The sequence below is a fragment of the Triturus cristatus genome, chromosome 4_1 (assembly GCF_964204655.1).
Source record: "Triturus cristatus chromosome 4_1, aTriCri1.1, whole genome shotgun sequence".
Classification (NCBI taxonomy): Eukaryota; Metazoa; Chordata; class Amphibia; order Caudata; family Salamandridae; genus Triturus; species Triturus cristatus.
The window spans coordinates 277112660-277135774 of record NC_140585.1 but is presented as its reverse complement, the minus strand read 5'-3'; the positions used below and the strand labels follow the sequence as shown (position 1 = coordinate 277135774).

At 49.6% G+C, this 23115-nt stretch overlaps 1 protein-coding gene across 1 annotated transcript in view; it reads left to right on the top strand.

Annotated features, from left to right (window-relative positions):
• Positions 1-23115, top strand: part of ATP6V0A4 (ATPase H+ transporting V0 subunit a4) — a 248287-nt gene that overhangs the window by 192508 nt on the left and 32664 nt on the right. Inside the window, exons 19-20 of the mRNA XM_085652035.1 lie at positions 700-817; positions 11684-11855. Of these exons, the coding sequence (XP_085508161.1) occupies positions 700-817; positions 11684-11855 (290 nt within the window). The remainder of the gene's footprint in view (positions 1-699; positions 818-11683; positions 11856-23115) is intronic.

Here is a 23115-nt window from a genome sequence, read left to right as displayed (position 1 = left end):
GGGATGGACAGTTGTTGAAATGCAGATGTTACTGGAAGGAGGTGCATTACTAGGGGGAAGTGTTTTCTGTGGATAGATGGTACTGTTGGAAGGGAAAATATTCCCGGAAAAGGAGAGTTCTGAAGGTGGAGGACATTACCTGGCTCGAGGACCACTCTCATGGGATGACTGTGAGTCCCTATTGGATAAGGATCAGTCTTAGGAGATTGGATGTTCTAGGGGTGGAGTGTGTTATCGGAAGGATAAGCATCTCTTTGTAATAGAGAGTTCTGGCGATGAAGGGCCTTTTCCAAGGTAAAATATTTCCGAGCGATAACGAGTTCTTGGAAAGTAGGGTGTTCTCAGAATGGGGAGCATTCACAGGAAATGGAGATTTGTTGAAGAAATATGTGTTTGAGGAGGGTAAGCAGTCTCGGACAAAGACATGTCCTCGAGGGAAGAATGATTTTGAAGCTGAATGAAATATCAGCATCAAGAGGGATCTTTGGAAGGACAATTCTTAATCATTTGTGTTGGGGGGGGACACTCATGTGACGCTCAAGTGGTGAGGCAGAGGATGAGAGATGAGCTGTTAGATCACTGTGGCAGATTTGCTGTCATTCCTCAAGATTACAATTCCAAACCACCATAATTTCCTTTTCTGTGTGTGAAATTTACCAATGTACCCAAATAACCTAATGTGTAATGTTTATCTTTCAGTTTAACTTTGGAGACATTTTTGTGCATCAGTGCATCCACACTATAGAATACTGCCTGGGCTGTATATCCAATACTGCCTCCTATCTCCGGCTGTGGGCTCTCAGTTTGGCCCATGCACGTGAGTAACAACTCTATATCATACAAACATGGGGGCTGAGAGGTGTGTTTCTATCCTCATGTGTTCACTGTGGCTCTTCTATCTGCTATACACAACATAAGCCATTCAGCCTTTCTGATATGCATGATCAAGTGACTTTTTAATTTATTTAACAACTATGGATCTGCTGTTGCTGCTGCATTGCCATTTTATATTGTGTTGTATTATATTGTTGCATTTATATATTCCTTACTACTGTTATTTGTGGTGCTGAGTACTAGCCCCGATGGGTAGCATGCTGCACCGGGCAGGGTGTGTGGTTGGGAGGATGCAGGCTTAGTATTTAGCCTACTTGGAAAGTGTTTCCGTGTTGTGCATTATAACCACCGAAGTGCGGGTATCATGTTGCGGGATGCAGTAGTGTTGCAAATTAAGAAGTTTTGAGATATGCTTATGACATTAATTAGCTCTGGCTTTTTAATGTTCTGGCTTTACAGCACAGCTGCCACCAGACAATTATCCGAGCATCACTATAGAGGGGCTCTTGCTGCCCCCACATGTTGGTAGCCAGGAGTACATGTTTTGATTGGACAGAAGTATATACAGCTAATTTATTTATTTATTTTTATTAATTTGTTTGGTAAAGTTTTTTTAATGTATTTCCTTATTTATATTTATTTATTTTTATTTTGTATTTCCCCCCCAATATTTCAATAAAGAAGCACTTATAGATACACTTGTTAAGATCATATTTACACATTGTGATAGATAAAATAAAATAAAACAGAGACCCATAAGCATATAATAAAAAAACTTATGTGACTTATCACATATTGTGACACATAAAATATAATAAAAATAGAGAATCAAATTACCTATATGTAAAATATGCAGTGACCTTTGTACATGTTGAGAATATATATATATGTGTTATATAGATATATATCATGAGTAATATATACTATAAGATTATTTAAATATTTTTAAACCATGTACATGCTGTACATTTGTGTTTTGAGTATGAAGGTAATGTAGGAAAGAGTCAACTCTTGAGTAGTCTTCTGAAAATACGATAGTAAGCCGTAGATCTTATATTTGGGGGTAATGAATTCCATAGTTTGGCTGCTTGAATAGAGAAAGATGTACCCCCCCCCCCCCCCCCCCCCTCCCATGGTTGTTTATTGCATGCTGGGAGTTTAAGGTGGGATGCCAATCTGGAGTGGACGTTCCTTTGTTGTATGTATTTGGTGATCTTATTCCTGATGAAAAGTGGTCCTGTTCCATGTTGTGCTTTGTGGCTGATACAAAGGAGTTTGAAAGTTGATCTTCTGGCAACCGGTAACCAATGTAGTGCTCTCAAGGCAGGGGACATGTGGGCTTGTGGCTTTACATGTAGGAGGAGTCTGTCAGCAATGTTCTGAATTCGTTATAGTCCTTTCATAGTTGCTAAAGATGATCCGTGGTAAATGCAATTGGTGTGATCAGGTTTAGACAGTACACGAGAGATAGTAGCTTGGACCTTGTGTGGAAATCCTAAGTGGGGGAAAATGCGTCACAGAGTTTTCATAGTAATGAAGCTTTATCCTGCTAACATATCCGCTTGGGCATTCATTGATAGCATTGATGGCTTGTAGTCCATGGTAATTCCAAAGTTTCTTACTTGCTTGGATACTTCAGGAGGTGGGCTCAGATTGTCAGGCCAGACGCAAAGGGCCACATATGAGTATTTCAGTTGTGGACACATTTAATTCGAGATGACGCCATGATCCACTGATGAATGGCATGGAGGCAACTGAAGATTTTTGAGTTTCCAATGTCTTTGGGGCTTTCCAGTTTAAGAAGTATTTCTGTGTCCTCTGCGTAGTTATAGCATGTGAGGTAAAATTCATTGACCATTGTTGGTAATGACTTCCTGTAGATGTTAAAAAGCATGAGTGAGATAAAAGGGCCTTGAGGTACTCCTGCTTTTGTGAGCGAAGGGAAGCAGGCTCCTGAGGCATTTCCAGTCTTGGGGAGGAAGAGATTGTCAGTTAGTGGTCTAGTGCTCTCACTAGACACACCCATATAAGACGAATGTGTGCGCAGACGCCCCTGGTAGACTGTACAGTCCTGTTCACCTGATCAGCCTGCATTAAACCCTGTCTTCACTTGCCTGAAATCGCCTACTGTGGTATTCTTATTTTAAAATTGTAGTATTTTGGTATTTTAACGCTGTAAAATTCCCTTGGAATCTCAACTTTTTGAGCACCTTACTTTACTAAAGGATCCACCCACCCGTCTCTCTCTAAGGGGTTTCCTGCTTCCCTGGTCCGCCACGAGCAGTTTTTCTCGATTGTTGCAGAGGGAAGCAGGCTCCTGAGGCATTTCCGGTGTCGGGGAGGAAGAGATTGACAGTTAGCGGTCTAGTGCTTTCACTAGACACACACATATAAGACACATGTGTGCGTGGATGCACAGTGGGCGTGCCGCTGGTGCGCCAAAGGCAAGCCTGCCTGCGCTTCTGCATCCGGACTGCTCCCGGTGCCCAGAACTCTGGCTTCTGCAACAGGGAACAGGTATCTAGACTCAGGTACTCCAGAGATAACCTGCTTGAACTCAACGACAACAGGAAACCCCTCTTGTGTGCTACCTTCCCCTTCCAGATGCTTTATGATTAGCAGCAATGCATGTGCCACTCCTGCAGTGTATTTCTGTGCCGCAATCTTCCCAGACTGCTCTGGGTAAAGAATTTCATTATTAACCCCGGGAAATTAAACCCTGGTACAGGAGAGAGTTATAACGGCCTTCTCCTTAATGCTCGCTCCCTCATCAAGCATAAGCTGGAGTTTGCCATCCTCCTAGCAGACCTTGAACCAGACTGGATCCTCATCACGGAAACCTGGGCCAATAACGCTTCGGGACCCGACCTGGTAGATGCAATCCCGACCAACTACTCGATCCAGAGGATGGATAGGGAGGGACTCACAGGTGGAGACCTGGCTGTGGTCTTTAAATCACACTATAAATGTCTGATAGAATCAGGCTTCAATCTACCAACGTGTGAAGTCCTCCAATTCAAACTGATTACCTCACCCACTTGCTCCTTTGGTGGGCTGCAGATCTATAGGAACCCAGGTCCCAGACCCCCTTTTCGTAGGGATTTTAAAGTCCTTCTAGGACCTCTGCTAGCTGCGAATCGGATGACTATCATGGGGCACTTTAACTTCCATTTAGAGGAAATGGATAACCATGATTCAAACTGCCTCTTAGAAGCTCTGGCTAATCATGAACTATCACAACTGGTCTCCGCCCCCACTCACAAAGCTGGCCACACCCTAGATGGGGGGATCTTTATAAATGACCCCAGATTGGTCTATCAAAATACTATACCCATCGCACTATCACCACCTGCACTTGGATTATAAGGATGTTGAAGAAAATCTTCCCTCTTATCCAGCAGCCCGCAAGCAAACAGCTTGCTCTCACCTTAATAATGTCCAGACTGGATTATTGCAACTCACTTTACCTAGTCTCAAACAAGAATTTGCAGTACAAATTTAAAGTGCTGCAGAAGGCCCTTGCGAGACTGATTCTGGACATTCCCAGAAGACATTCGGCTGCCAAGGGTCTGGAAACCCTACACTGGCTTTCAATTAACCAGCACATCAGCTTCAAATTTCTCTTTATGGTCAATAAGGCTCTCTATCTCCCCTACCCAGAGAGATTAAAATCCATGTTTAGCTGTTTCTCCCCGGGCAGATCCCTTCGCTCTTCTTTTAACCTACAGCTTCACATACCCAGAACAACAAAGAAGAGATGGGGCGACAGTGCATTTTTGACTGTCGCCTGTAAGCTCTGGAATACTCTTCCCACAAATATGAAGGCCATCTCCCAGCACATGCGCTTTAGAAAGGCTCTAAAGACATAGTTATTCTGCATGTAGCTATCTCTTGAATCAACTATACTATTGGCCTCTCTTTTGGGATGGTAATCTACAGCGCCTTGACACCCTCGGGTAACTGTTGCACTTTACAAACTCAAAAATCAAATCAAATCAAGTATGGTTTGGATGAGAAAGGTGATGTATGCATGACATTTGTTCTATTTTGAAGGCTGGATATGATCCAGTCATTAGAAGCCACCTCATTGCTGGCTTTGTTGACTTTTCGGATTAGAGTGTCATGATGAACTGTGTTGAAGGCAGCTGAAATGTCCAAGAGAAGTAGTGCAGCTACCCTGTTCCGGTCTACTGGTTTCAAGGTCATTCCAGATGGCGATGAGGGCAGATTCTGTGCCTTTTCCTGGACAGAAACCTGTTTCGAAGTCGGAAAGTATGGCGTTATCTTCAATTAAATGCGACCTCTGGGTGAATACTGCGCTTTTATCAGTTTCCCAGGAAAGGTCCATTTGTAATTGGTCTGTAGTTGTTTGGGTCATGTGGGCCCAGGTTTGTTTTCTTTAATAATGGGTGTATTAATGCCTTTTCTAAGTCTTCTGGAAAGATTCCTGTTGTTAAAGAATTATTGATGATTGTTCTGACTGGTGCGGCAGCAAAGGCATATACACAAATGTTCTTGAAGATTTGTAAAGGATAAGGATCGGGTCAGAAGGGTACCCGGCAGCCCTGCTTGGTTTGACCAGATCCATAAAAAAGGTAAAAAACAGATCTGAATGTGTTTCCATGGTTTCGAGAAGACAAATGACTCTTTTCTATGCAGACATCATTGTGGGCCTGCATATTTACAAACACATAATCTATATCCTGATAACCTTAAATTTTTTCGCCAAGTGTCTTTTTGTAAGCCAACTTCAGAATCACCTGGGTAACATGGTGTTCTGACCTGGGTCACCTTTTCCAAGAAAATGAAAGAAATTGCTTGTGTGTGTGCATGTGCATGTGTGGGTGTGTATAGGAGGAAGGTATGGGATCTGTCTTGAACCATACTCTCTAGGGAGAGGCTCATGTTTTGACTTTTTCATTTCTGGCACTTAATAGAGCTAGCAAAAGTGGATGATGGAAACAGTCAGCCCTCTCTAGACTCATCAGAGTGACCTATTTGTAGTAGTGACCATGTTTCAGACTAACACGCTGAGTGTGGTCATAAGGGCTGTGGTTTATTTGAATTTTAATGTTTCATTCCTCTTGGGCATTAATTCTATGACCCTAATCAGCGACGGTCTCTTACTATAAAGAGTTATCACTGAAGCCCTGTAACCTTACGGGTAGGAGTGACTTGACCTCTATTCACTATGTCAAACTATTCCAGGTGTTTGATATTCTGTAATTACAACTGCATCAACATACGAAGAACTAAATGTGCTGTAAAACTCAGTTAATATTGGCTGGACATAGAGTTTGGTCTTTTACCTTCCTGAAGAAAGGGTAACCTTTTCCAGAAGCCATACCGTCCATTGACCAGTAAGTAGCATCTTTTACAGAAAGATGCTTCCTGAAAACTAGTGTCAAGAAACACCAAAAGGAAAAATTCTACAAAGGCCTATAAAGCTTGTAGGTGGTAATCCATTCCCCTGTACTAGTTTGCAATAGACTATTTTGGTCTGTGAAAACTGGGCTGGATTAGAAGGCATTTTAAAATTTGAAACCATTGGAAACAAGTGGTTGAGCCAAGATTTGTCCTTTAGGCTTGAAAACAATAGCCTGCAAGAGCTGACAAGTTGGAAGGAGCCAGGACTGTAGTATAAAAAGCAGGAAGGGTAACCTGCCCTCACTCGATTTCATCACAGACACTGGTTGCAGCCCTGGGCTTTTGTATGAAAACTTGATGCATTTTGGGTGTTGTTCTCCCCGTTTTGTTTCTGTGGATCCAATTAGACTAATACACTTGATAGCAATGATTTGTAGGTTAGAAGCCCAAAACTGAAGACAGTATCCATGATAATACACAGTGGAAACTAATGGCTCAGAAGAGTAAACTGGAGGAGTTGTGAGGCAACAAGACACAATTCCAGAATGGCTTATTCAACATGAAGCCCAGAAACACTTGTCAAGCAAAGGCAGGCTATAATGAATGATAGATATGTTGGAAAGACCCCAGTATATTAACCACGTACAAAACCCAAAATAGTTTCTAGGACAAAGATGTTGGCCAAAACAGCACTGCAACTTCCATTGATATTTTAGTGATTAGCATTCCATTTAGAAGGCACATACTCCAGGTCTACATACACAACCAAACAACACTCACATTTGCTCTAGAACACTGGAGTTACGACTTTGGCTGATGTACAAACCCTACTTCTTCAGTTTACGCATTCCAGTCTTAACTGACTTGATCTTGCAGCTGTTGATTGTATTTTCCCCTAAGCTGAACAAGTTCTTCTGAATCCTATTAAAAATATCTCACCTACTCTCATCCTAGGCTGTAAACTCATAGCTCACATCTGTAATAATACAGGCATTTATACATTGCGAGTACATGTGGTGACCATAGTCTCCACGTTGCTTTAATTCACGGCTTCTTCTGTCTGACCCTGCCTTTTCTCTACGAACGCAGATAGGCTGTGTTACTTGCATACAGACAGAAATATTTATGTTTTCACTTCACCGAGCGGGAGACATAAGCTTGCTAGAACAGACAGAATAATTCTGCCTCAGCTCTCATCAAAGCCTGGCCAGCTCTGGTGAGTGACCTTGATGCAGAGAGAACAGCCAGCACCTACAGAGCAGATGACGGGATAGGGAGCTTCTAGACCCCTCTCTCTGTGTTGGTAAGAATGTAAAGACAGAGACCTCTTGGCGTTTTAACAAGAACTCTCTTTAAGGGTAGACACACCACCTGGAAAACCTTGTCCAGGTTGAGGGTTCCTGTCAAGACTGTTCTCAGGTTCTTCCAGTCGCGCTGGCAGGATGATGCAAGACAAACAACCAATGAAGTATCCTGTGTTCAAATTACCTATTCTTGTGTACATACAGTCTTCTTTCTATACATTTATTGTTTTGTATATACAATTACTAGATGCATTTATTTTACATATGCATTACATTTGCCTCAATAAATATTTATTTTACTTGGCAAATGAGTGTGGAGCTTTATACATTGTATTTTGATATGCTAAAGTGCGCAGAGTCTGGTGTTTTGAAGTCTTCCTCAGGTGTTCTGAAGGGAAACAAGACAACACCTCACTTGTTTTCATAGACCCCAGACCACCAAAACCTAGATTGAAGATACTCTGGGTCACATTTAAAAAGACTTTGAGCCAGTACAAACTTATCTTGATAAATCGATGAACCTTTCAGTGAAAAACGTTTTCTGCACTGGAATATAGTCCTAAAAGTAACACAAATAGTGCTTTGTGCTACTTTACATTAAGGAGGTGACCCATGTGTGGTACCTGGGGGTTACCACCTATGGTTGTTGATGCAGAGCCCTATCTACTATCAATAATTGACAGAACTGTAGGAGAAAAACTAACTCCTCCTTCATGCAGGCAATAATAAGGAACATTTGTTTTTCTGCTCCAAACGTTTCCCACATTTCACAGGTGCTGCGTGTACAATACTCATCCAATGTGTAAAAATGTTTAAAAGTTAGTCTAAGCATAGTATTTTTTTGTTCTGGAAAGATACTCTTTCAGTACAAAAATACCTATGTGAGCACACACATACATTTGTACCATGCTGCAAAGGTGTGTGCTTGGCGCTAGGCTGCGTGTTTGAGCACCAGTACCACAGAGCAGTAGTGTCATATTATATTAGATATGGCTCTGTCCTGCTCTTTCCCTTTAGTGCAACACAGCACAATTTTCTTAATAAATCTAGTCCTCTATCTCATCTACCCCACTACCCTGACATTACTTTACCAGCTGGCCTTCCCTCCTTAATTCCTCATGATAAGAACCTACATGAGAGATGCTACTGTGTACAATGCATATGTTCAATGGAATGATGTATCAACAAAATGGGAAACACATGATTAATGTTGGCCCTAATATGTTTCCTTTTCGGATGCCCCACTGACAACTTTGCTTGAAGAATACTAAATGCAGTCTTCCTCCACTCTGTCTGACGTCCACCTTCCAAGAGTACTAACAGTTTCTGACTAGCTTGAGTCTTATAAAAGGTCATTTGCTCTAATGAGAGTGTAGTAACAAACTAACCCAGATCACTGTGGAAGACCAATTCCTAACAATGTTTGTTACCTGGCCACTGGGCAAGTGCATGTCCAATTGTTAGAAATGACCATCTTTTTGCGTGATGTACCCCCAGATGTTACCTTGACTGTTTTTGCTGGCTACGGAACTATGCTAACCAGTGGTAAAGTGCCTGTGTTCCCTCTTTTAACATGATCAAATTGGCATATTCCTAACTGGCATATTTAACTTACATATAAGCCCCTAGTTTATTGTACCAAAGTGTTCCTATGGACCTGCAAGTTAAATGTCATAAGTGGACTGCAGCACCCATTGTGCCATCCACTACAGTAGCAGTGTATGTAGGACTGCAGGTCCTAGCCACTGCAACCTGCCTGTGCAGTTTTAAACTGCAAATTCGACCTGCCAAAACAACTCATTTTAACGGGCCTAAACCTTCCCTTAAAATACTAGTAAGTCACCCATAGGTGGACCTTACTGACCACAAGATGGGGTGCATGGTCTTTAAAAGTTGGAAATGTAAAGGTTTAATGTAATGCATGTCCTTATATTATATAAAGGACCTAAAATCTATTTTCACTGTAGCAGGGTTGGCTACTCCATAGGAAGGCATTGGGATACAATATTACATTTAATAAATGTTATTTTTGGCTAGGAAACATCTACAAACTTACATTTTGGACTTTTTAAAATATTTATAAGAAACCCAATTCAGTTGAATTTATAATAACTATTTCGGAAAGGGGACTTTTAGGAAGTCACCCTTTCCCTACCTAAATCATCTGGATGCCCATTTTTATGATACCAACTGTCATCCAGCAGCTTAATAGCTCCCTTGATGAGGTGTGATCTTGCTCCCAAAACTGAGACAAATGCCTTGGGTGTGGCTAGATGTTCTGTTCCTTTGGCAGTCTGAACATCTGGGCTGTGCCCAGGATCTTAATTAACTTTAAAGAGACCTAACCTGTCACATGCAGATGTACTTAACACCTAGGCCTGCCCCATTTCTTTGACTCCACCTTGCCAGGCAGGCACCAAGTACAGCGGGAGAAGAGCCACCTCCAGAACTGGATTAGACTGACCACAGGGGAAGGGTTGGGCATTTCCTTTACAAGACCTTTTAGGTGGGCACTGGAGCTCTGCACGAGGGAAGAAATATTCTATCATATTGGTTTTAGGGAGTAAAGGGAACTCTGAGTTTGCAGTAGGGCACACAAGTAGTGCAGTGGGTAGGGCTGCCACTGGGAACTTTTACCCTCTTGGTTAGTTAGGGACAAGGAGTCACCCCAATCCCACAGACTGGTGCCAGGCATAAAAGAGCACTTTCTGGACCTGTGATAGAACAAAAGAGAACTGGACCTGCGGTCTTTAACCTAAGAAGAGCCTGCTCTGTCTCCACTATTCCCAGGACAAAGACGTGGACTCCAAGGGTCATGAGGCTGACCTCCTTTTCAACCTACAGGGACACAACAAGCTACAAAAGGCCTTTCCTGCAACTGACCAGTTTCAACTGGACATGCTCTTGAACATGCTGCAGGCCTCTGCTAGGGTGAATCTTGACCCCAATTGCTGTCCCCAATTTCCTGGACTTTTGGTTGGTGTCAATGTGTTCTCTTTCTAGCAACTCCCCAAACCAGTGACTTAGAAATCTTTTGGCTCCAAAAACCTCAGTAGGACCAAGACAAATATGCCAAGCTGATCTGACGATGGTGTGTTGCCACGGGGCCAAAGATACAGGTTGCTCCACTCTGAGCTTTTCTGCAGCAGAAAATCCAATTCAGCGGTACCTCGCACAGAAGGCATCTGGTCTTTTGGCGCCCTCTTTAAGCACAGCTTGCTGCCTTGCCTTCCCCTGCTGGAAGAATCTGAGCTAAAAAAAAGTGATGAAGGTAGAAATCTGCACTAGGCAAAAGCGAGAGAAGTGTCTGGCCGCTGAGGTACCTTTATTGGGTGTAAAATTCAAAGTTCTCCCACTCCCACCAAAAGTCAACAGCTTCACCGAGACCTCACCTAGCAGCTATCCAATGACTTGGACCTTTGCTTAGCAATAGCCTTTTGTCTTGCTCCGCTGAAGACTTTTGGCTTCCATTTCAGAAAGTAAGTCTCATGGTGAAACCTCTGATTGGGTCTAACCTAGTTTTTGAATTCGACCCGCACTTCAGTGCAGTCAGCCTTACCTTGCACCTAGATACTGGCCAAGCGCAACCTGATGACCACAGTTGGTGTTTAATTCTTTTGTGTCACTATTTTCACATTTATAATTTAGGAATTTATAACTCCTGTTTCCCTTATTGTTTTTTTGTCGTTTTGGTGTCATTTTATTTATTACAATATTCTCTATTTTTCTAAATTGGTTTTGGATTTTTCTTGCGTTCACTTTATTGCTGTTTCGGTGCTGCTTAAATACTTTGCACATTGACTCTAAGCTAAGCCTGTCTGCTCTGTGCCACAGCTACCAGGCGGTTGAGCTCTGGTTCATTTAGTAACTTCCTAACAAGGATTGTGGTTATTACCGTAGGTGGGTTCCTACTCCCTCCATCTTATTCCACAATTTCTTAAAACACTGTTCAGGATAACCACTGAATATTTAACTGATTCCCACATAGATTTGTTGTGTGTAAATTACCTCATGTGCACACCCAGAAATCTGAGACTGCACTGGTGCTCATGGACCTTTATCAAGCGCCCCTTGTTAAGTTGTTTTTTAAATACATTGTTCTCAGTTTGATACTGCTTCATGTCTCTATTGTAATGTTTGGTGGCTGATTCTGGTTTCTGCTCCTCTTGGTCTTTCAGAGCTGTCGGAGGTTCTCTGGACCATGGTGATGCACGCTGGCCTCGGCAGTGCTTCCTGGGGAGGACTTATCGGTGTGTTCATCATCTTTGCTGCCTTTGCTGTCCTGACAATCGCTATCCTGCTTGTGATGGAGGGTCTCTCCGCATTCCTGCATGCCTTGCGCCTCCACTGGTAGGTATCCTGACTCTGTGTGCTTTTATTACATTTTCTGTAAGCAACCTCAAACAAATCTGGTGCATCATGATTCTTGTGTAATACCGGATTTTGACACTCTGAAACCCAGTCCTCACATAGATTATGGTTCCTCCTGTGGATATGCCCTAACTGTGCTTTCTCTCCGCTCTACCTTTTCTCCTGTCTCCATTCTTCTTGTTGCGGTCTCTCAGTCAGTACCATAATGCACACTACAAAGCATCACACCTTCATGTTTTTTTGTCTTCTTTGTCAACAATATTGCCCTTGCATGTTGGATACCATTCTGGCCATGGTAACAGATGTGCGGCATACCTTTTTCAATTGTTCCCATGCTCTTGATGTCCACAATGGCCTCCTTCTTGATGATGTGCGTGTAGGTTGCCAGACGTACAGCTCCATGTTTGCAGAATAGTCGCGAGATCATGCAACGCTTTCCTGACCTTTTTCCTTTTGTAGAAGTACAACCCCCTGTTAATCGAATGGTCTAGAGAACATATAAACTGTCACCTTCTTCCTCTTTTTCCTTTTGTAGATGTACAACTTCGTGTTTGCAGAATTGCCTTTTGAACATGTAATGTGCCCCTTGCCTTTTTACTCCTATGTCCATCGTTTTGTCAGCTCACTGGTAGATGGCGAGTTCAGTAAAGGCTTAATCCCAGATTTACCGTGAAACACAGAGGCAGGCTTTGGTGTCAAGGGGGTGAAAGGTTTCTCACGTGAGAACTGATTTTGATAAATTTTCATTATGTCGAAAAAATAAAAATATTTATATTTATTTATATATCACCTATATTCACTGAGAAAAACAAAGGTTAAAGGGAAGTAATGATTAGCTTTGGTTAGAACACGTTCAAAGAGAAGCCTTAAAAATCACTTTTAAAAAACACAGTTCAAGTGTAGTTATAGTTACGAATTAAAACACCAAAAAGTTGAACTTTATTAGTTATGGATAGGATCACAATTCATAATTTGCACAACAGCCATGCAAAACCACAACTCGCACCAAATACAATGCTCACAAACTCACCCTTAATGAAACAGATGCAGTTACAAATGATGCAAATCATGTTACAGACGTGATTATATATCACATTACCCTTACCACTTTGACAGACTACTATGAATGTGGCATCATTATTGATTTTAGAATGTGTAGTTGCTTATCACATTTTACTTTTAAGTGTTGTTTATTACTATAAATATCGTGAGGCCATAAACATAGTATTTGGTGTGCAAATGAAGGGTTGGCCGCAAAGCTTGCCATTTGGTCACACTCGGTGCACAACCCTCGACTATGACAGCGGGGCTGGGGCACAGACAGCCAGTCACTGCATTCAACTTGGAGTGTGAGGCCATCCTCTGCTGTGCACAGCAGAGGTTGGTTGCAGGGCCCCTCATGATGTGGGCATCCGACCCCGTTGGGATTGGCAACAGGGTGATTGAGGCCATGCCATACTGCCAATCTGCAGTGGGTGCACACTAGTACTGCACTGAAAACCTCTTTCCATTTTTTTTTTACAGGATTCTCAAATGCAGCATTGGATTTGCAAATTTTGCAATACAAATAATGCTTTTAATTTGTACATCTGAAAGAGACACGTTAGTGATAGATTCCTTACCTTGGAAAAATCCCCAGGCGTCAGACTGGATCCGGAAAGTTTTGCTAGCAGTACCCCAGCGCGTCAGTAGGTGGCGTCGTGCGTCTCCGCGTCCGTCGCTGGCGTCGTAAGTGCCGAGATGACGTCACGGAGACTACTTAGGCAACACCCATGGGCGCTGACGTCAGTTCTTTCTTTTTCCGTGACAGCAAGCTCAGATCCGGTTAGAGCACGTACCATAGTCAATTTTTGACTACACTTTTGAGACTTTTGTCTTCCCCCTTTTTTCTCCTGGAGCACGTAGGGATGCCTGGATTTAAGTCTTGTGGGGCCTGCCATCACAATATGTCGGTGGCGGACCCCACGATCTTTGCCTCTACTGCCTGGAGACTGACCACGACTCCCAGTTCTGCCGGGACTGTCGGGCCATGGTCCCGAAGGCCTTGAGGGAGCGGTGCCGGAAGCTGCTGGAGGTCCGACACTCGTCCCAATGCCGTTCCAGGTCCAGGGACCGTTCCCGGGAACGCTCACGGGGCCACAGTCATCACTCCTCGGGCTCCAAGTCTTCACCCTCGGATTCGGGTAAGCGACGACATAAAAAGAAGTCGAAGAAGCGAGTTCGCTCTCCGACGTCCCTCTGTCAGTCCTCGAATGCAGACGAGGGGGACAGGGGTTCTGCCCCTGCGGCTCCTTTGGAGCCTGGGAGTCCTGCGGCCTACCCTCCCTACCCGGGTCCGTCGGCAACCCCAACAGGTGCAAGAATTTCTTGCTACCTTGGACTGCCTTTTTAGGCCTCGGGCTCCCGCCGGTGTGCCTTCGGGCCCCGCGGTCCCATGTCCGGATCCTGTGGGGCCGGAGCCATCGGCACCACAAGGTCCAGCACTGCCGGATCCGGTGCCACCCTCGGCTCTGCCTCCGGCGCCACAGTGGGTGCCGTTTGTCTTGCCCTTGCCCCGGTTCCAGGACCATTTTGTTCCTACCTGGGATCCGCATTGGGACACGGCGCCGTTTCCGACGCCGTTTGTTCCTGCTCCGGCCCCAGCTCTGCCGCCGTGGTCTGTTCCCCGTACGACAGAGGTGGAGGACGACTGGGAGGGGTCTGAGGACCCTCTTGCCCGTCAGTGTGACTCTGAGCAGGACTGGGTGGACGACTTGGAGGATGCCGGCGACCTCGACGTCTCCTCTGACCCGGGGTTTGCCTCTCCCCCGCCTACTATGGAGGAGGGCACCTCCTACACGATGGTGCTCCGTCGGGCAGCTGAGGTCCTCAACCTCGATATCTCTACGGTGGCCCTCAAGATTAATCGCATCACTGAGGTGCTCCAGACGGCGTCCACTTCGTCGGAGCCCCTGATTCCCTTCAACGACGCCCTCTCTGACGTCTTGTTGGGCACTTGGTCGAGGCCGGCCACAGGGGTTCCTGTGGATAAGAATGTCGCCAGGCGTAACCGCCCGGCATCTGGTGACCCCGCGTTTCTGACCACTCATCCTACGCCTGAGAGTCTGTTCATCCAAGCCTCAACGTCGCAGAGTGCCTTTTCCACGGCTCCGCTGGATAAGGACTCTAAGAAGCTGGAACAGTTCGGTAAGCGGTTGTTCTCTTCGGCCAGCAAGGGGATGCGGTCGGTGAACACCACCTGCTTATTGGGCCGCTATTCCCACGTGGTGTGGGATACAGTTGCTCAGGTGTTGCCTCAGTGTCCTGAGGAAGTCCACGCTGTGCTGTCCCAAGCAGTTGCTGAGGGTAAGGATGCGGCTAAGTTCGCCATTTGGTGTGGTTTGGTTTGGACACCGCTGACTCACTCGGCAGGGCGATTTCTACGACGGTGGCGCTTCGTCGCCACACCTTGCTCAGATCCACCGTGTTCTTGCCTGATGTTCAGAGATCGCTCATGGACATGCCCTTTGATGGCACTCGCCTGTTTGGCGATTAGGCCGGCAGGGCACTGGAGCGTTTTAAGGACTCGCGGGCCACGGCCAAGTCATTGGGTCTTTCCGCAAAAAGCCCTGCCACTCCTGGGTTTCATTCCTTTCGTGGCCATGGCAGAGGCACCCAGGCACGTTCCTTCAGCAAGTCTGTGCAGAACCAGCCTCAGCGCGGCTGCGGCTTCCGCAGGGGCGGTTCTGGGAATCAGTCCACCTCCGCCCCTGCTGCTTCTACCTCCAAACCTTCTTAATCCGAGCTTCACATATCACATCGGACAAGTGGGTGTTGCAAATCATCCGCAAGGGTTATTCTCTTCCCTTTCAGTCCTCCCCTCCAGCCATGCCCCCTCAGTGCCACCGCATGTCGGGGGATCACTTGGTACTTCTCCAGCAGGAAGTCACGGCCCTCTTGGCCAAGGGGGCTATCGAGTGCGTTCCTGGACCGGAAGTAGGGAGTGGTTGTTATTCCCACTACTTTCTGGTCCCCAAGAAGGATAAAGGGTGCCAGCACCCCATCTTGGACCTCCGGAATGTCAATCTCTTCCACTGGAAGGAGAAGTTCAAAATGCTGATTCTGGCTCAGGTCCTGGCTGCCCTCGACCCTGGCGACTGAATGGTAGCGTTGGACTTGCAGGACGCATATTTTCACATCCCTGTCCTGCCGGCCCACCGGCGTTACCTGCGGTTCACGGTAGGCCTGGAGCATTTTCAGTTTGCCGTGCTCCTTTTGGGCCTCACCAGCGCCCCTCAGGTGTTCACTAAAGTGATGGCGGTGGTCGCAGCTCATCTGCGCAGGTCAGGAGTGTTAGTCTTCCCCTACCTCGACGACTGGTTGTTGAAGGCGGGCTCGCCCCAGACAGTCGTCACCCACCTTCAGACTACGGCCGACCTCCTGCATTTGCTGGGGATCTCCATCAACGTGCCGAAGTCGCACCTGAGTCCCTCTCAGAAGCTCCCCTACATCAGAGCAGTTCTGGATTCGACGCTGTTTTGGATTTATCCTCCCGAGCAGCGAGTCCGAGATATTCAGGCTATGAGTACGATCTTTCAGCCTCTATCCCGGGTTTCAGTCAGGATGACCCTCCGACTCCTGGGTCTGATGGCCTCCTGCATCCTGCTAGTGCAACATGCCATATGGCATATGCAGGCTCTGCAGTGGGACCTGAAGTTCCAGTGTGCGCAGCATCGGGGCATTATGTTCAATCATGTCCAGATCTTGGAGGGCACTGTGTGACAATTGCAGTGGTGGCTCACGAATCGCGATTGGGTCAATGGCAGATCCCTCTCGCTTCCCCAACCGGAGCACACAGTGGTGACGGATGCGTCCCTCCTGGGATGGGGAGGCAACTTGGGAGAGGCGGAGATCAGAGGCCTCTGGTCTCCAGCAGAGGCCCGGCTCCATATCAACCTTTTGGAGCTTCTGGCGATCCGTCTTGCACTGAAGGCATTCCTTCCCTCTGTCCGGGGAAGTGTGGTGCAGGTGTTCACAGACAACACCACCGCCAAGTGGTATTGCAACAAACAGGGCAGGGTGGGGTCCTGGACCCTATGTCAGGAGGCTCTGTGCCTCTGGACATGACTAGAACATTACCTTGGTGGTTCAACACCTGGCAGGTTCTCTGAATGCCAGGGCAGACGAACTCAGCCGCCGGTGCTTGATGGATCACGAATGGCGTCTGAACTCGGACTTTGGGCAAGGTCTCATTCAGCAGTGGGGAGAGCCTTTGGTTAGATCTATTCGCCACCGAAGAGAACGTGCAATGTCATCAGTTCTGCGCGTTGGAATTTCCAAGGTAGCACTCGCTGGGCGACACTTTTCATCGCGAGTGGAGTTGCGGTCTGTTGTACGCATTTCCGCCTATACCACTTCTGCCCAGAGTGGTGGAGAAGATTCGGCGCGACCGTGCCCAAGTCATCCTTGTGGCTCCGGATTGGGAACGAAGATACTGGTATCCCGTGCTACTCAGCATGTGCGATTGATCCCCTGATCCGACAGCCTCTTCGGGAGGATCTTCTGTCGCAGCAGCAGGGGACGGTCCTCCACCCAAACCTGTGCAGCCTCCACCTCCATGCGTGGAGATTGAGCGGCGACAGTTGACAGCTTTTGATCTTCCTCCCGAAGTCTGTGATGTCATTCTGGCAGCCAGGCGTCCCTCCACTAAAACGGTATACGCCTGCAGATGGAACAAGTTTGTCAGCTAAGACTGTGAATCCCCTTTCTGCCCCTCTTTCCGAAGTCCTTCTGTTCCTTATTTCTTTGGCCCAGCAGGGCTCTGCTCTGGGAACTATCAAAGGTTATCTTTCAGCCATCTCCGCCTTTTTACGGCTTCCAGATCAGCCTTCTCTTCTTAAGTACCCAGTTGTTAACCGTTTCCTGAAAAGCATTACGCACACGTTTCCTCCCGTGCCGTTCATCATGCCTCAATGGGACTTAAACCTTGTCTTGACATATCTGATGTGCGCTCCCTTCGAGCCCCTTCATACCTGTCCTTTGCATCTTCTCACTCTCAAAACGGCTTTCCTGGTAGCTATCACCTCTGCCAGAAGGATGAGTGAGCTCCAGGATCTTTCTTCTAAACCTCCTTTCCTTTCTGTTCATCTGGACAGGGTGGTTTTAAGGACCCGTCCTTCTTTCTTGCCAAAGGTTGTCACGCCCTTCCACATCAGGCAGACCATCACTTTGCCTACCTTCTTTCTGCCTCCGCATCCTTCCAAAGAGGAAGAGAGGCTCCACCGCCTGGACCCATAATGTGCGCTCTCGTTCTACCTGAAGTGCACACAACAGTTCCGGGTGGATGACCAGCTCTTTGTTGGCTACGTGGGCACCAAAAAAGGTCGGGCTGTGCACAAACTGACCATCTCGCAGTGGGTCATTGTTAGAAAGGATAGACGGACCGGGAGGGTCGGCCGGGGTCAGGAGGAGAGGTCTCCGGGGAGAGCCGTCTCCAGCGATCGTACAGACAAGTAACTTCCCCCCCACAGACAGATACCACACACGGATAAGGTTCAGTGTTCTTTATAAGCACTTCTTAAGGTACGGTTGAATGGTACAAGGAGGTCTGGACTCAGGGGTCCCCTCGATTCAAGTCTCTCAAAGCAGGGTAAGGGGTAGCGGGACAGTCTGTCTACCAGTCAGGTAGTTTGGATGAGATGATGATTAGCTCACAATCCTCGAGCTTAGTTGGTACGGGCCGCGGCAGCGCCAGCAGGTCCCGGAAAGATGGTCGATGTACGGTCCGCGGCAGCGCCAGCAGGTCCCGGTGAGGATGGTCGTTACAACGGGCCGCGGCAGCGCCAGCAGGTCCCGGAAAGATGGTCGATGTACGGTCCGCGGCAGCGCCAGCAGGTCCCGGTGAGGATGGTCGTTACAACGGGCCGCGGCAGCGCCAGCAGGTCCCGACGAGGATGGATGTTGTAGAAGGCTGCGGCAGCGCCAGCAGGCAGGACGATGGTTCACAAGAGCGGGCTACGGCAGCGCCAGTAGTCCGTCAAGGCTGAGTTCTCTCGGTGTCTCTCGACTCCAGGATACAACTGCCTTCCTGCTCCGGAGTTGCCCCAGTTATAGGGCAGGCGCCCTTTGATGTCCGGACCCTCGCACTTGGAGGTCGGAGGGCCCGGGATGAAGGTGTCCAGACACCCAGCAGGGGGTGGAGCCAGCGCCTGGGGGAGCTGGAGGCGATCGGCACCTGGCGGGGGAAGAGCTCTTGACACTTCGTCCTCCCATTGACCTGCCAAGTGGTCCGCTCACCTCCCGGGTGGATGGTGGTGCCGGGATGTCGGGGCCGGCCAGGCCCGGGGTTAGGGTCGGGGCGAGGCCACGCGGCCTCGTGGTGCAGGGCCCAAGATGGCGGCTTGAACCGGCCGGGGGAGCCGGTGGGGCTGGGCCCCGTGATGAGTAGAGGTCCGAGGGCAGAAGATCCGTCGGGAGACGGGGTACAGGTGCTTTTCGTGGATTATGCCTGGTGGGCCGGAGCTCGGGCCCTGTCGTGCGGGGAGGGAGCAAGCCCTTCGTGTGGCCTGTCCAACATGCGTCCCCCCCAGCTGAAGGCGGGGAGAGTCACCCATCTCCTTGGGGACTCTCTTCGTCGAGGCGGAAAAAGCGGGACAGGCCATCCGCGTTGGCGTGGTCTTGGCCTGGTCGGTGCTCCACAGTGAAGTCCATTCCCTGCAGGGAGATGGACCAGCGCAAGAGTTTTGGGTTCTCCCCCCGCATCTGCATCAGCCACTGCAGGGGTCGATGGTCGGTTTGTACCCGGAAGTGGGTACCGAAGAGATAGGGCCGGAGCTTTTTGAGGGCCCACACCACTGCGAAGGCCTCCCTCTCGATGGTGCTCCAGCGCTGTTCTCGGGCCAGGAGACGTCGACTGATGAAGGCCACCGGCTGGTCATGACCTTCGGGGTTTAACTGAGAAAGGACGGCTCCGATGCCGTGGTCGGAGGCGTCGGTCTGTACCACGAATTCCCGACCGTAATCGCGGGCCTGGAGCACAGGGGCGGTGCACAGGGCGGCCTTCAGCTTCTCGAAGGCCGCTTGACAATCGGGGGTCCAGTTAATCCGCTTCGGTTGGTTCTTGGACGTGAGACCCGTGAGGGGCCCCACGATGCTGCCGTAGTCCTTCACGAACCGCCGGTAGTAGCCGGTGAGCCCCAAGAAGGCTCGGACCTCGGTCTGGGTGACGGGGGGCTGCCAGGACTGGATGGCAGCAATCTTAAGTTGTAGCGGGGCCACCAGCCCGCTTCCCACTTGGTGCCCAAGGTAGGTCACAGACCCTTGGCCAATTTGGCACTTGCCGGCCTTAATTGTGAGGCCGGCCCGCTGGAGGGCCTGTAGGACCTCTTGGAGGTGACGGAGGTGGTCGGGCCAGTGGCGGCTGTATACAGCGATATCGTCCAGGTAGGCAGCGCTGAACTCTTCGAGCCCCGCCAAGACCTGGTTCACGAGGCGTTGAAACGTGGCGGGGGCATTCTTCATGCCGAAGGGCATGACCTTGAATTGGTAGTGGCCATCGGGGGTAGAGAAGGCTGACCGTTCCTGAGCCCTGGGTGTGAGGCCGATCTGCCAGTAGCCCGCTGTTAGGTCGAAGATACTGAGGTAGCGGGCGGCCCCCAGCCGGTCGATCAGCTCGTCTGCTCGGGGGATCGGATGAGCGTCGGTCCGGGTGACAGCGTTCAAGCCCCGGTAGTCGACGCAGAATCTCAGTTCAGGTGCGGTGCCGGGGGCAGCGGCTTTGGGGACCAATACAACCGGACTGGCCCAGGGACTGTCCGAGGGCTCGATGACCCCGATTGAGAGCATCTTGGCCACCTCCTCCTGTATGCAGGCCCGTACCCGATCTGGTACGCGGTAGGCCCGGTGTCGGACAGGGGGACTGTCCCCGGTGTCCACGTCGTGCAAACACCAAGGGGTGACCCCGGGGGTGAGGGAGAACAGGGTAGCGAACTGCAGCAGGAGGTTCCGGCAGCCCTGGCGTTGCTCCGAAGTGAGGGCGTCAGAGAGCCGGACCCCGTCCACGGAGCCGTCATTCTCCTGAGTCTTCAGAAGATCCGGGAGGGGTTGGGAGTCTTCCTCTGCCCCACTGTCCGTAGCCATCAGGAGGCTGAGTTCTGAGCGCACAAAGTGTGGTTTGAGTCGGTTGGTGTGGAGGACCCGAAGGGGGTTCCGGGAGGTCCCCAGGTCGATGAGGTAAGTGACGGGGCTTTTGCGCTCGACCACTTTGAAGGGCCCCGTCCACTTATCTTGCAAGGCACATGGTTCGGTGGGGGACATCACCCATACTTGTTGTCCAGGCTCGAACTCAACGGAGGAGGCATTGTGATCATACCACTTCTTCATGTCCTCCTGGCTGGCCTCGAGGTTCGCCTTGGCCATCTCTCTGAAGCGCCGGGTCTGATTGCGTAGGGCCAGGAGGTATTTGAAGACGTCCGGAGGGGTCTTTAGGGGGGCCATCTCCCAACCTTCTTTTACTAGGCTGAGGGGCCCTCGCACAGGGTGCCCGTACAGGAGTTCGAAAGGGCTAAAACCGAGGGACTTCTGGGGAACTTCGCGGTAGGCGAAGAGGAGGCACGGGAGTAGTACATCCCACTGGCGACGGAGGGGCTCTTCCAATCCCCCAATCATCCCCTTGAGGGTGCGTTTAAAACGCTCCACTAGTCCGTTCCCTTGGGGGTGATAGGGGGTCGTGAATCTGTAGGTGACCCCGCATTGTTGCCAGAGGGACTTCATGTATTTGGATATAAAGTTCGTGCCTCGGTCGCTGACGACTTCTCGGGGGAAGCCTACCCGGGAGAAGATCCCCATTAGGGCCCGGCCAACCACCGGAGCTGTCACGGTCCGTAGGGGCACCGCCTCGGGGTAGCGGGTGGCATGGTCCACCAGTACTAAGATGAACCTGTGTCCTTGTGCCGTGCGGGGGTCCAGAGGCCCCACGATGTCTATCCCCACCCTCTCGAACGGGGTGGTGACCACAGGGAAGGGTTGCAGAGGGGCTTTCAGCTTCCGACCACTCTTCCCGCTGGCTTGGCATGTGGGGCAAGATCGGCAGTGGTTCAGGACGTCGTTCCTCATCTTCGGACAGAAAAAGTGGGTCACTAGGCGGCTGTACGTTTTATCTTGGCCCAGGTGTCCAGCCAGGGGGACATCGTGGGCCAGGTTGAGCAGAAAGTCTCTGAAGCGGAGAGGTACCACCAGTACTCGACCGGCCCCCAGCTCGGCGATTCTTTGCTCGCTGTATAGCAGGTCGTTATCCCAGTAGACCCAGTGAGTTCCGGTGGAGTCCCCTGCGTTCTGGGCGCTGGCTTGTTGGCGGAGTCCCTCGAGGGAGGGACAGGTCTTTTGTTCCTGGCGGAACTGTGCTTGGGTGGGCCCCCCCTCTTGACGCCACTGAGCCAGGTCAGGAAGGTCCTGGGGTTGCGCGTCCCCTTCGGCCGTCGGGTCTGGGAGGCTGGCCTCGTCGTTGTCTTCTACTGGGGCGACTGGGGGCGGAGGTGCTGGCCATTCTGGTTCTTCTGATCGAGGGACAGCACGGGCGGCCATGGACCGGGTGGTTATGCAGGCCCAGTCCGGGAGGCCCAGCATCCCCAGGTGCTCTCTTCTCTCAACGGTGGCCCACGGGGAACTCTCGAGGTCATTCCCCAGGAGGCAGTCCACGGGGGCATCGTCCCGGACCGTCACCTTCAACAGGCCGGAGACCCCTCCCCATTCGAATGGAACGCAGGCCATTTGACACATACTTTCAGAGTTGTCTGCCGAGCGGACGGGGCAGAGAATGTTCGGCAGGATCTGCTCGGGCTTCACCAGGCGACAGCGGACGGCCGTCACACTGGCGCCTGTGTCACGCAAGGCCTCGGCTCGCTGTCCATTAATGGTCACCCACTGACCGTATTTCCTGGTGTTAGCGGGTAGGGGAGCCCGCGGGACCATGTCTCTTCCCCCTAAGCACGCCAGGACCATGGCGGCCGGTTCCCACTCTTGCTGGGCCGGCTCATACTCCTCTGGTTCCTCCAATGATCGCTCTTCCCCCAGGGCGGCGGCAGCTACCTGGCGGGGCTTGGGTGTTTGGTTCTGCGGGCAGCTCGGGTCATTGGCGTAGTGGCCGACTCGCTGGCATCGGTGGCACGTGACGTTGGCTCGGACCCCAGGACGCTACGGGGGGTTGCCCCGACCGGCCGGAGCCGGGGTGCTGGCCACGGGTGTTGCGGGCAAGGCGTCTCTC